This window comes from Scyliorhinus canicula, chromosome 4 (assembly GCF_902713615.1).
Source record: "Scyliorhinus canicula chromosome 4, sScyCan1.1, whole genome shotgun sequence".
Classification (NCBI taxonomy): domain Eukaryota; kingdom Metazoa; phylum Chordata; class Chondrichthyes; order Carcharhiniformes; family Scyliorhinidae; genus Scyliorhinus; species Scyliorhinus canicula.
In genome coordinates this window covers 225,888,208-225,900,420 of record NC_052149.1, presented here as the reverse complement: position 1 = coordinate 225,900,420, position 12,213 = coordinate 225,888,208, and the positions used below count along the sequence as shown (strand labels likewise).

At 46.1% G+C, this 12,213-nt stretch overlaps 1 protein-coding gene across 8 annotated transcripts in view; it reads right to left on the bottom strand.

Moving 5' to 3' along the window:
* The window catches only part of larp1 (La ribonucleoprotein 1, translational regulator), a 206,535-nt gene that overhangs the window by 55,560 nt on the left and 138,762 nt on the right, over window positions 1-12,213 (bottom strand). For all 8 annotated transcript variants that reach the window (XM_038796170.1, XM_038796165.1, XM_038796168.1 and 5 more), the window contains 3 exons: window positions 7,015-7,138; window positions 6,219-6,430; window positions 3,360-3,466 (listed from right to left, as the gene is read on the bottom strand). In XM_038796170.1, coding sequence (XP_038652098.1) covers window positions 3,360-3,466; window positions 6,219-6,430; window positions 7,015-7,138 — 443 coding nt within the window. The remainder of the gene's footprint in view (window positions 1-3,359; window positions 3,467-6,218; window positions 6,431-7,014; window positions 7,139-12,213) is intronic.

The following is a 12,213-nucleotide window of genomic DNA, read 5'->3' as shown; positions in this document are numbered from 1 at the left end:
CCCTGAGATATCCCCTCACTGTAACATTACCCTGAGATCCCCCCTCGCTGTATCATCGAGATCTCCCCTCACTGTAACATTATCCTGAGACTCCCCCCTCACTGCAACATTACCCCGAGATCCCCTCTCACTGTAGCATTACATTGAGACTCCCCTCTCATTGTAACATTACCCGGAGATCCCCCCTCACTGTAACATTATCGAGATCTCCGTTGATTGTAACATTATCCTGAGATCCCTCCTCATTGTAACATTACCCTGAGATCGCCCCACACTGTAACATTACCCTGAGATCCCTCCTCAGTGTAACATTACCCTGAGATTCCACCTCACTAACATTACCCTGAGACCCCCCCCCCTCACTGTAATATTACCCGGTGATCACCCCTCATTGTAACATTACCCGGAGATCTCCCCTCACTGTACCATACCCTGAGACTCCCCCCTCACTGTAACATTACCCTGAGATCCCCCCTCATTGTAACATTACCCTGAGATCCCTCCTCATTGTAACATTACCCTGAGATTGCCCCTCACTATAACATTACCCTGAGATCCCCTCACTGTAACATTACCCTGAGATCTCCCCTCACTGTAACCTTACGCTGAGACTCCGCCCTCACTGTAACATTACCGAGATCCCCCCTCATTGTAACATTACCCTGAGATCGCCCCTCACTGTAACATTACCCTGAGATCTCCCCTCACTGTAACCTTACCCTGATACTCCGCATTGTAACATTACCCTGAGATCTCCCCTCACTGTAACCTTACCCTGATACTCCGCATTGTAACATTACCCTGAGATCTCCCCTCACTGTAACATTACCCTGAGATCCGCCCTCACTGTAACATTACCCCGAGATCTCCCCTCATTGTAACCTTACCCTGATACTCCGCCCTCACTGTAACATTACCCTGAGATTCCCCTTCACTGTAACATTACCCTGAGATCTCCCCTCACTGTAACATGACCCCGAGATCCCTCCTCATTGTAACATTACCCTGAGATCGCCCCTCACTGTACCATACCCTGAGATCCCCCCTCACCAGCATTACCCTGAGACCCCCCCTCACTGTAACATTACCCTGAGATCCCCCCTCACTGTAACATTTCCCGGAGATCCCTCCTCACTGTAACATTACCCTGAGATCCCCCCTCACCAGCATTACCCTGAGATCCCCCCTCACTGTAACATTACCCTGAGATCTCCCCTCACTGTAACATTACCCTGAGATCCCTCCTCACTGTAGATGCCCCCTGACTGGAACATCACCCTGAGATCTCGCCTCACAGTAACATTATCCTCAGATCCCAACTCACTGTAACATTACCCAGAGATCCCTCCTCACTGCAACATTACACTGAGACTCCCTCCTCACTGTAGCATTACCCAGAGATCCCTCCTCACTGTAACATTACCCAGAGATCCCCTCTCACTGTAGCATTACATTGAGACTCCCCTCTCATTGTAACATTACCCTGAGATCCCCCCTCACTGCAACATTATCGAGATCTCCGTTCATTGTAACATTATCCTGAGATCCCCCTCACTGTAACATTACCCTGAGATTCCCCCTGACTGTAACATTACCGAGATCGCTCCACACTGTAACATTACCCCGAGATCCCTCCTCAGTGTAACATTACCCTGAGATTCCACCTCTCTAACATTACCCTGAGAGTCCCCCCCCCTCACTGTAACATCATCCGGAGATCCCCCCCTCACGGTAACATTTCCCTGAGATTCCACCCACACTGTAACATTACCCGGTGATCACCCCTCACTGTAACATTACCCGGAGATCTCCCCCCACTGTACCATACCCTGAGACTCCCTCCTCACTGTAACATTACCCTGAGATCGCCCCTCACTGTACCATACCCTGAGACTCCCCCCTCACTGTAACATTACCCTGAGATCCCCTCACTGTAACATTACCCTGAGATCTCCCCTCACTGTAACCTTACCCTGAGACTCCGCCCTCACTGTAACATTACCCCGAGATCTCCCCTCACTGTAACATTACCCTGAGATCCCCCCTCATTGTAATATTACCCTGAGATCCCCCCTCATTGTAACATTACCCTGAGATCCCCCCTCATTGTAACATGACCCTGAGATCCCTCCTCATTGTAACATTACCCTGAGATCGCCCCTCACTGTACCATACCCTGAGATCCCCCCTCACCAGCATTACCGTGAGATCCCCCCTCACTGTAACATTACCCTGAGATCCCCCCTCACTGTAACATTACCCTGAGATCCCCCCTCACTGTAACATGTCCCGGAGATCCCTCCTCACTGTAACATTACCCTGAGATCTCCCCTCACTGTAACATTACCCTGAGATCCCTCCTCACTGTAGATGCCCCCTCACTGGAACATCACCCTGAGATCTCGCCTCACAGTAACATTACCCGGAGTTCACCCCTCACTGTAACATTACTCTGACATCCCTCCTGTGTAACATTACCCTGAGATCCCCCCTCACTGTACCGTACCCTGAGATCCCTCCTCAGTGTAAAATTACCCTGAGATTCCCCTCACTGCAACATTACCCTGAGATTCCCTCCTCACTGTAACATTACCCCGAGATCCCTCCTCACTGTAACATTACCCTGAGACTCCCTCCTCACTGTAACATTACCCCGAGATCCCTCCTCACTGTAACATTACCCTGAGATCCCTCCTCACTGTAACATTACCCTGAGACTCCCCCCTCACGGTAACATTACCCTGAGACTCCCCCCTCACTGTAACATTACCCTGAGACTCCCCCTCACTGTAACATTACCCTGAGATCCCACCTCAGTGTAACATTACCCTGAGATTCCCCCTCACTGTAACATTACCCTGAGACTCCCCCTCACTGTAACATTACCCTGAGATCCCTCCTGTTTAACATTGCCCTGAGATCGCCCCTCACTGCAACATTATCCTGAGATTCCCCCCTCATTGTAACATCACCCGGAGATGCCTCCTCACGGTAACATTTCGCTGAGATTCCCTCCTCATTGTAACATTACCCTGAGATCACCCCTCACTGTAACATTACCCCGAGTTCCTTCTTCACGGTATCATTGCCTCGAGTTTCTTCGTCTTGGTAATATTACTCTGAGATTCCCCCTCACTGTAATATTACCCTGGAAATCCCCTCAATGTAACATGATCGAGACCGCACTCGCCATGCTTTCCCATCACTGTAACACTACGCCGAATTTCCCCCTCACCAGAAAATTACCTGGTTATTTTGCTCACATTTTCCATGGGATCTTTCCACTTCAATCTTATTTAACATTATGGTTATCAAGTTGTTTAGAGAGGACTTTTCTCTCATTCTGTGCAGCATCTAACCTGAAGGACGACGTTCTTGGCCGGTGCTCTCTTGAATCCATCACCCAGCCCACATGGCTCTCAAGTGGAGGGTTTGAGCTGTGCCTTGTTTTCCGCTTCCGAGGAGTCTGTAATAAATGGCAATAACTCCAAAAGTAGTCTCGAATATTGATACAATATCTCCTGCTCGTTACAGACTAAAGGAGCTGTCTGATCCTTTTTACCCAAAATGTTCTTGTTGTCTGTACATTCAATCACATTTTAGAATTGTCTATTGTTCTTGAAAATACAGAAAAATGTGTCATTTGAAACATGGAAGTCTGGCAATATCTGGTCTGAGAGGATACAGGGAAAGATCCCACAAAAGGTTAATAGCAGCTGCAAAGAGCAGGATTATAAAATGCAGATTCTTTCTCACAAGCAGGCTTAGAAACACACAGGATTCTGGTATTTAGCTAAAACAATGGCTCACACCTTCATTGAGTGTAACTATCTTAGGAAGTTTCTGGAAAAGCATGGATGAGAGTTTCAATTGAATTAAATGACGAATGTTTAAAACAGGCAGGTCTTTCAAGTCATAACCAAGTAACATTTTAGCATACAGTTAAAAGCAAAGGTTTCACACCTTCACTGAAATTAACTCTCTTAGTAAATAGCTGGAAAGGATGGATGATGCTCAGTCGAATTTGGTGTCAATTCGAAGTGTGAAATTCTACTAACATCAAGTCAATTAAAAGAAAATTGGAGACAACCTGTCTATGAGGAACATAATTTAAAGTCAAAATCAAAGTGAAATAAGCTCATTTACAATAAAGTTGTTAAAATTTCATAACTGTTCGAAAGAATATAAACCCGACGAAAGGGGACAGCCAGCAGAGCCAGCTCTCGCAGCTCGGTACATGGGAAGGATAGAACACGGCAACCAAATTCACCAGCGAATACATCTCAAGAAGACCAGACTTTAAAGAAGATTGATTGTCAAGGTGGGCCTGAAGGTCCCTTCAACCAACAGGAAGGATCCAGAAGCAAGATCTTTTTACCTTACCTTTTAAAAAAACATTATAATAAAATAACTTAGAAATTTTAACCTGAAACAGTGATTATTAGCCTACTTTACTTACTTAGCAACGCAGGACCCAGGACATCGATGCTATTAAGGGGTAAGTAGGTAAAATTCTTCGGTGAAGGTATGGGTTATACTGTGGGATAACTTGAAAATATAGTTTGACCTGAATAGCACCCACTGAAGCCTGCATCGGAATCAGGGAGTGAGAATCCCTGTTCACCATTTAGAATATCGACCCTTTTTTGGTATAGGGGGAATTCTAAGAATAGTGGTGAGTTTTAACTTCACTATGAGTGAAAGGGTACAAGAAGAAAACTGGACTTCCACAAAATACACAGCTCATTCCTCCATCAACTAAGTGGCTCTCATGAACCCTGTCCTTTCGCACCACCATTGGCAGCCAAGCATTCAGAAGTCTATGGTTCGGGTTCCGGAATTTCCCCTCAACTCCACTCCAAACACTGTTCTCCATGAACAGGCTTTGTGCAACCTTCCAGATGACCTTAGTCTTTGGCTTGCCAGCAATTAGTGCCAGCTATGGCTCAGTACACAGCACATTTTCACCTGAGACTGAGAAGGCTGTGGAGTCAAGTTCCACTCCAGAGGCTGGAGTCCACAATTTGGTCCCGAGGCAGCGGCGCCCTGGCCGAGGGGCAGTCCCAAGGCAGCGGCACCCTGCCTGAGGGGCGATCCCGAGACAGTGCCCCCCCCCCCGAGCGGTGGTGCCGAGGCAGCGGCGCTTCGCCAGAGGATGGTCCCGAGGGAGTACCACCCTGTCGGAAGTGCCTTACTTCAGATGAGATATTAATGGGCCCGTCAGTCCCCTCCTTTTGATGGAAAAGATAATGTTAAGATGGATGCTAAGAGCAGCACTGTGGTGCAGTGGAATAGCCCTGCTGCCTCACGGTGCCGAGATCCCAGGTTCGATCCCGGCTCTGGGTCACTGTCTGTGTGGAGTTTGCACATTCTTCTCGTGTTTGCGTGGGTTTCAATTCCACAACCCAAAGATGTGTAGGGTAGGTGAACTGGCCACGCTAAATCGTCCCTTAATTGGAAAAAATGAATTGAGTACTCTAAATTTAAAAGATGGATGCTGGAAATCTGAAATGAAAAGGAAAAAAGTTGGAAATATTCAACAGGTCTGGCAGGATCTGTGAAACGAGAAATAGCTAATATTTTGAGTTGAATATATCTCGATGGAACTTAATACTCGACTCAAAACATTTTTGCCATCAATAGAGGCTGCCGGGCCCACTGAGTATTTCCAGCACTGGTTTATTGGACCTAAAGACCCCATGAGACCATCAGGAGGAGAGTAAGACAGTTGCCCCTGGGATCCTGATAAATATTTATGCTTCAGCCAACATGATTTAAAACAAAAGATTATCTGGTCATTATCACATTGCTGTCTCTGTAGTCTCACCTTGCACAAATTAGCCACCAAATTTCCTGTACCGCAAAAATGATTACACTATTGAGACGCCTGGAGGTGGTGAACGTGCTTTAGAAATTCAATTCCCATCTCTCTTCAATCAAGCTTCTGTGAAATGCCACTGGGACGTTCATTGTCTAAATTCATGGTGTTGCTGAAAGTCTTCACAACAACTACCATTTGGAGGATTGTCACTCAACTGTGGCTAAGGCCAGTATACCCTTTACAAGAGGGGGTTCCAGTTAAGGGCTGCAAAAGTATTTGCACTTTTTATTCAATTTTTTTTTTTAAAACAAAGAAGCAACATTTCCCCTTAGCTGTGGGCTGCTCCAAGTTTGTTTTAATAAGTCCTTAAAAGTAAAACCCCATGCCAGTGTCTTACCTTTGCATCCAATGGCCTCCCTTCTTTCACAACAGGGTAAAATCTGGGTGTTTGACTTGGATCCTTTAACCTAGGTGTGCGAGGGGTGCGAGGGGTCCGTGCACCCCGATAGTTTGGTGATTCTGGTACAGTTGTTGGCAAAGATCGTGCCACACAAGACACTGGTGGTTCAGCTGCACCAAAAAGTTTATTGGCCAATGCATCTGTAGGTACTGGGAGCAGATATACGGTTTGGGTTATAGTATGCACTTGACACACAGACTAATGGTTTAAACTTATAATGTTTAGCTTACAGCATATAATAATGGAATATCCTTCTCTACAACCTTCAATAACTGAATAATAGTTCTGAAACAAGGGGACCCAGATGTTTTTTGCAAGCTCTTCAACTCTTTTGAGGGGTTTTGAGAGGTCAAAAAGGAGAAACTGCTCCCTCTGCCTCACCTCCGATATTCCCAGCCCCACCTTGCGTCAAATCTGAGAGCAACAGAGGCAGAAGAATGGGCTCTTATATTGACAAGCAGCTTGACAAGTGCCAACAGTAAACAGATTGTAAGGCTGGTTGGCCTGTCGGGTTCCATTCCAATTCACAGAATGTTACCACACAGGAGGATATTCAGCCCATCAATGAAACTATCTATCTAGTCTCAATCTCTGCTTTTCCTCCATACCCAATTGAGTTTTATTAATTTCATTACTCTTTCAAGGCGCCAGTTTATTAGTTGTTTCCCCCAGAGTAAATGACCGGAGCCACGTGAGGTTCGGACGGGGGTATGAACCAATAAGATTTCCTTACCTTGCTGTGGCTTTGGTGGCCCAGGTGGAACTTCTTGGTTTGGATCAACAGGAGGTTCAGGGGTCAGAGTGTCAAACTCCTCTCTGCTGATCATATTCAGCTTCTTGAAATTTTCCACTTCTTGCTGCAAAGTAAAGAAACAGAGTGAGATACAGGCCAGAACGTGTAGAGAAACATCGGCGCGAGTATGTTAGAGCAAGAGACAGCATGAGGTGGTGGAATGGGGGTGCAAAAAGAGAGCGTGATACAGACAGCAAGCGAGAGTGACGGGGCCAAGGGGTGGGAAGTAGATCAAGTCAGAGAGAGAGGGACAGCTATGGGGAGAAGCCAAGCGAGTGAGTGCAGGACGGGAAAGAGAGGATGCGCCAAGTAAACAGGGTGGGGTGGGGGAAAGCCAAACAAGCAAACAGGCGAGGGGCTGAGCTAGCAGGATGGGTCAGGGAGAGGCTGAACGGGCGAGTTGGACAGGGTGGGACAGGGCAGGGAAGGGCCGAGTAAGCAAGGCAGAGCATCGACTAGGTTGAGCAAGTGAGACGGGGAGACAAGGCGAATGTTAATGGCAGAGGCAGAAACAAAAGAATGAGAAAAGTATGGAATGGTGTGCAAGACAGAAACACCCGAGGGTACAGGTACATAAATCCCAGGTTTCAAGACTGGGCTGCTAAATGTATAGGGGATACTTCCCTTTATAAGTAGAGACATGGAGTATGAAAGCAAGGAAGTTATCCTAAAATCTTTATAAAACACTGGTTTGGCCTCAGCTAGAGCATTTTATCTAATTCCAGGCCTCAGCCTTTAGGAAGGATGTCAAGGCCTTGCGGAGGATACAGAGAAGATTAAATAGAATGGTACATCAGGGATGAGGGGCTTCAGTTATGCTAAGAGACTGGAATTGTTCCCTTTAGAGCAGAGACAGATAAGGGAGATTTACTCGAGATTTTCAAAATCAAGAGGGAAAGTTTCCAGTGACGGGAGAGTCAGGTAGCAGAACATAGAACATTACAGCGCAGTACAGGCCCTTCGGCCCTTAGATGTTGCGCCGACCGTGAAACCCCTCTAAAGCCCATCTACACTATTCCCTTATTGTCCATATGCCTATCCAATGACCATTTGAATGCGTTTAGTGTTGGCAAGTCCACTACTGATGCAGGCAGGGCATTCCACACCCTTACTACTCTCTGAGTAAAGAACCTACCTCTGACACCTGTCCTATATCTATCTCCCCTCAATTTAAAGCTATGTCCCCTTGTGCTAGACATCACCATCCGAGGAAAAAGGCTCTCACTGCCCACCCTATCTAATCCTCTGATCACCTTGTATGCCTCACTTAGGTCACCTCGTAACTTTCTTCTCTCTAACGAAAACAGCCTCAAGTCCCTCAGCCTTTCCTCATGAGATCATCCCTCCATACCAGGCAACATCCTGGTAAATCTCCTCTGCACCCTTTCCAATTCTTCCACATCCTTCCTATAATGCGGCGACCAGAACTGCACGCAATACTCCAAATGCGGCCGCACCCGAGTTTTGTACAACTGCAACATGACCTCATGGCTCCGAAACTAAATTCCTCTACCAATAAAAGCTAACACACTGTACGCCTTCTTAACAACCCTCTCAACCTGGGTGGCAACTTTCAGGGATCTATGTACATGGACACCGAGGTCTCTCTGCTCACCCACACTGTCAAGAACCTTACCATTAGCCCAGTACTCTGTCTTCCTGTTATTCCTTCCAAAATGAATCACCTCACACTTTTCTGCATTAAACTCCATTTGCCACCTGTCAGCCTAACTCTGCAGCTGATCTATGTCCCTCTGTAACTTGTAACATCCTTCTGCACTGTCCACAACTCCACCGACTTTAGTGTCATCTGCAAATTTACTCACCCATCCTTCTACGCCCTCCTCCAGGTCATTTATAAAAATGACAAACAGCAGTGGCCCCAAAACAGATCCTTGTGGTACGCCACTAGTAACTGGACTCCAGTTTGAACATTTCCCATCAACCACCACCCTTTGTCTTCTTCCTGCTAGCCAATTTCTGATCCAAACTGCTAAATCACCCTGAATCCAATGCCTCCGTATTTTCTGCAATAGCCTACCGTGGGGAACCTTATCAAACACTTTACTGAAATCCATATACACCACATCAACTGCTTTACCCTCATCCACCCGTTTGGTCACCTTCTCAAAGAACTCAATAGAGGTTGTGAGGCACGACCATGTTGACCATCTCTAATCAAATTATTCCTTTCCAGATGATTATACATCCTATCTCTTCTAAACCTTTCCAAGATTTTGCCCACAACAGAAGTACGGCTCACTGGTCTATAGTTACCAGGGTTGTCTCTTCTCCCCTTCTTGAACAATGGGACAACATTTGCTATCCTCCAGTCTTCTGGCACTATTCCTGTAGACAAAGATGACTTAAAGATCAAAGCCAAGGGCTCAGCAATCTCCTCCCTAGCTTCCCAGAGAATCCTCGGATAAATCCCATCCGGCCCAGGGAACTTATCTATTTTCACACTTTCCAGAATCACTAACACCTCCTCCTTATGAACCTCAAGCCCTTCTAGTCTAGTAGCCTGTATCTCAGTATTCTCCTCGACAACATTGTCTTTTTCCTGTGTAAATACTGACGAAAAATACTCATTTAGCACCTCTCCTATCTCCTCGGACTCCACGCACAACTTCCCACTACTGTCCTTGATTGGCCCTACTCTTACCCTAGTCATTCTTTTATTCCTGACATATCTATAGAAAGCTTTAGGGTTATCCTTGATCCTACCTGCCAAAGACTTCTCATGTCCCCTCCTGGCTCTTCTTAGCTCTCTCTTTAGATCCTTCCTAGCTAACTTGTAACTCTCAAGCACCCTAACTGAACCTTCACGTCTCATTACATAAGCCTCCTTCTTCCTCTTGACAAGCGTTTCAACTGCTTTAGTAAACCATGGTTGCCTCGCTCGACCGCTTCCTCCCTGCCTGACAGGTACATACTTATCAAGGACACGCAGTAGCTGTTCCTTGAACATGCTCCACATTTCCATTGTGCCCATCCCCTGAAGTTTTCCTCCCCATCCGATGCATCTTGCCTCATCGCATCATAATTGCCTTTCCCCCAGATATGACTCTTGCCCTGCGGTATATACCTATCCCTTTCCATCGCTAAAGTAAACGTAATCGAATTGTGGTCACTATCACCAAAGTGCTCACCTACCTCCAAATCTAACACCTAACCTGGTTAATTACCCAATACCAAATCCAATATGGCCTCGCCTCTCGTTGGCCTATCTACATATTGCGTCAGGAAACCCTCCTGCACACATTGGACAAAAACGGACCCATCTAAAGTACTCAAACTATAGTGTTTCCAGTCAATATTTGGAAAGTTAAAGTCCCCCATAACAACTACCCTGTTACTTTCGCTCCTATCCAGGATCATCTTTGCAATCCTTTCCTCTACATCTCTGGAACTTTTCGGAGGCCTATAGAAAACCCCTAACAGGGTGACCTCTCCTTTCCTGTTTCTAACCTCAGCCCATACTACCTCAGTAGACGAGTCCTCATCAAATGTCCTTTCAGCCACCGTAATACTGTCCTTGATTAACAATGCCACACCTCCCTCTCTTTTATCACCTTCCACCTGAAATATCTAAACCCCATGGTAATTTACAGAACCCGAGGCAGCGACATGAGGGAAACAATTCACACCGAATTGTGTTTTGGAATAAAGGCTCTCGAAGCAGATTAATTCACAACTTTCAAAAGGGGTGTGGATAAATATTTGAAGTGAAAAATTCTCAGGGCTATGGGGAGAGGGCAGCTCCTTCTGCGAGCCACCAAAGGCCATAGGCTGCTTTCCCCTTTGAGGGGGAGAGCTGACTGGTGGTGATTTAACCCTCAGGCGAGGGGAAAGGCTGAGAAGGCGGCCCTTCATGAATAACCTCAGCTGGTACGGGGATTGAACCCGCGCTGTTGGCCACGTCTGCATCACAAACCAGCTGTCCAGCCAAGGCACAGCGGGCTGAAAGGATTCTTTCTATGTTGTATCATTCTATGAGTGAGAAAGGGGAAGGAGAGAAAGGAAGAGAAACTGTTTTAAAGATATGCACACATAAAAACATTCAACATTTTTAGTTTCAGATTTGATCCAATCTCCTTCAGCCTCTTTGATACGCTTAAATCCCTTTTCTGGAATATACCTAATTTCAACTCTTTCCAACTTTTGTTTAAAGATCTCCCATTCCTGACTCTCAGATCTGCTGTGCCAAAACATTCCTTCCATTTACTCAGTTCAAAAATGATTTACCTCACTACAACTTGCTGATTGTAGCTATTGAAATAGTATCCGTGTTGCATTGCTGTATATACTGTTAGCTAGCCTGCTTTAAGATCACTGAAAATAAACAAAGAGGAGGTAAACTCTGCTGAAGAATCACTGAATGATCTGGCTGTCGTGATGTTCCAAAGGCATATCTGGTTTGACAAAGAGAAGTCAATGCACCCTCAACTCAGAGGTAACCACAAAACAAACCATCTGCATTATCGTGTAGTTGCTTTTCTGAACAGGAGACATCCTTTTGTTTAAACACCTTTCCCCGTACCATGTTCAACACTCATCAGACCTCAGCAATGATGCAATGTCAGAGTCTTTATGTTGCCCAGTTTCCTGCCCAACTCTCAAGGTGAATGCTGGCCATGCACTCTGTTTCATACAGACAGGATGGGGCAAGGCTGAGGAAACAATACCCAGGCGCCCCACAGCTCAACCCACTCATTAGTACTGGCTGAGGAGTAGAGGTTCCCTATCCTAGTCCCCTACTATTTGACAACTAACCTTGTCACAGGAACCCAAATCTTGCTTTAAGTGGCTGTAAATCCATCAGCAATGACCATTTCACACAGTACAAATGGACTCAGTTTGTTTATGAGCTGCTGTAGTTCCAGTCAGTTTTCTGAATTAATGTTACATGAATAGAACAGAAAGAGGCAGAATGCTAAGGTAAGCAAACACGGGCCAATGATTACCAGCTGGGACTCAGGCACACCACAATCCATCCTGTGATTGCCACCTCTGGAACATTCATCTATTTCAGAAACAGTCATTTTTGGCATAACCTTGCATTAAAAGTGGGAAACCACTAGTTTTGAGTGGACTACAGCAGGTGTTTTTTTGTTCATTATTCTTTCGCAGGATGTG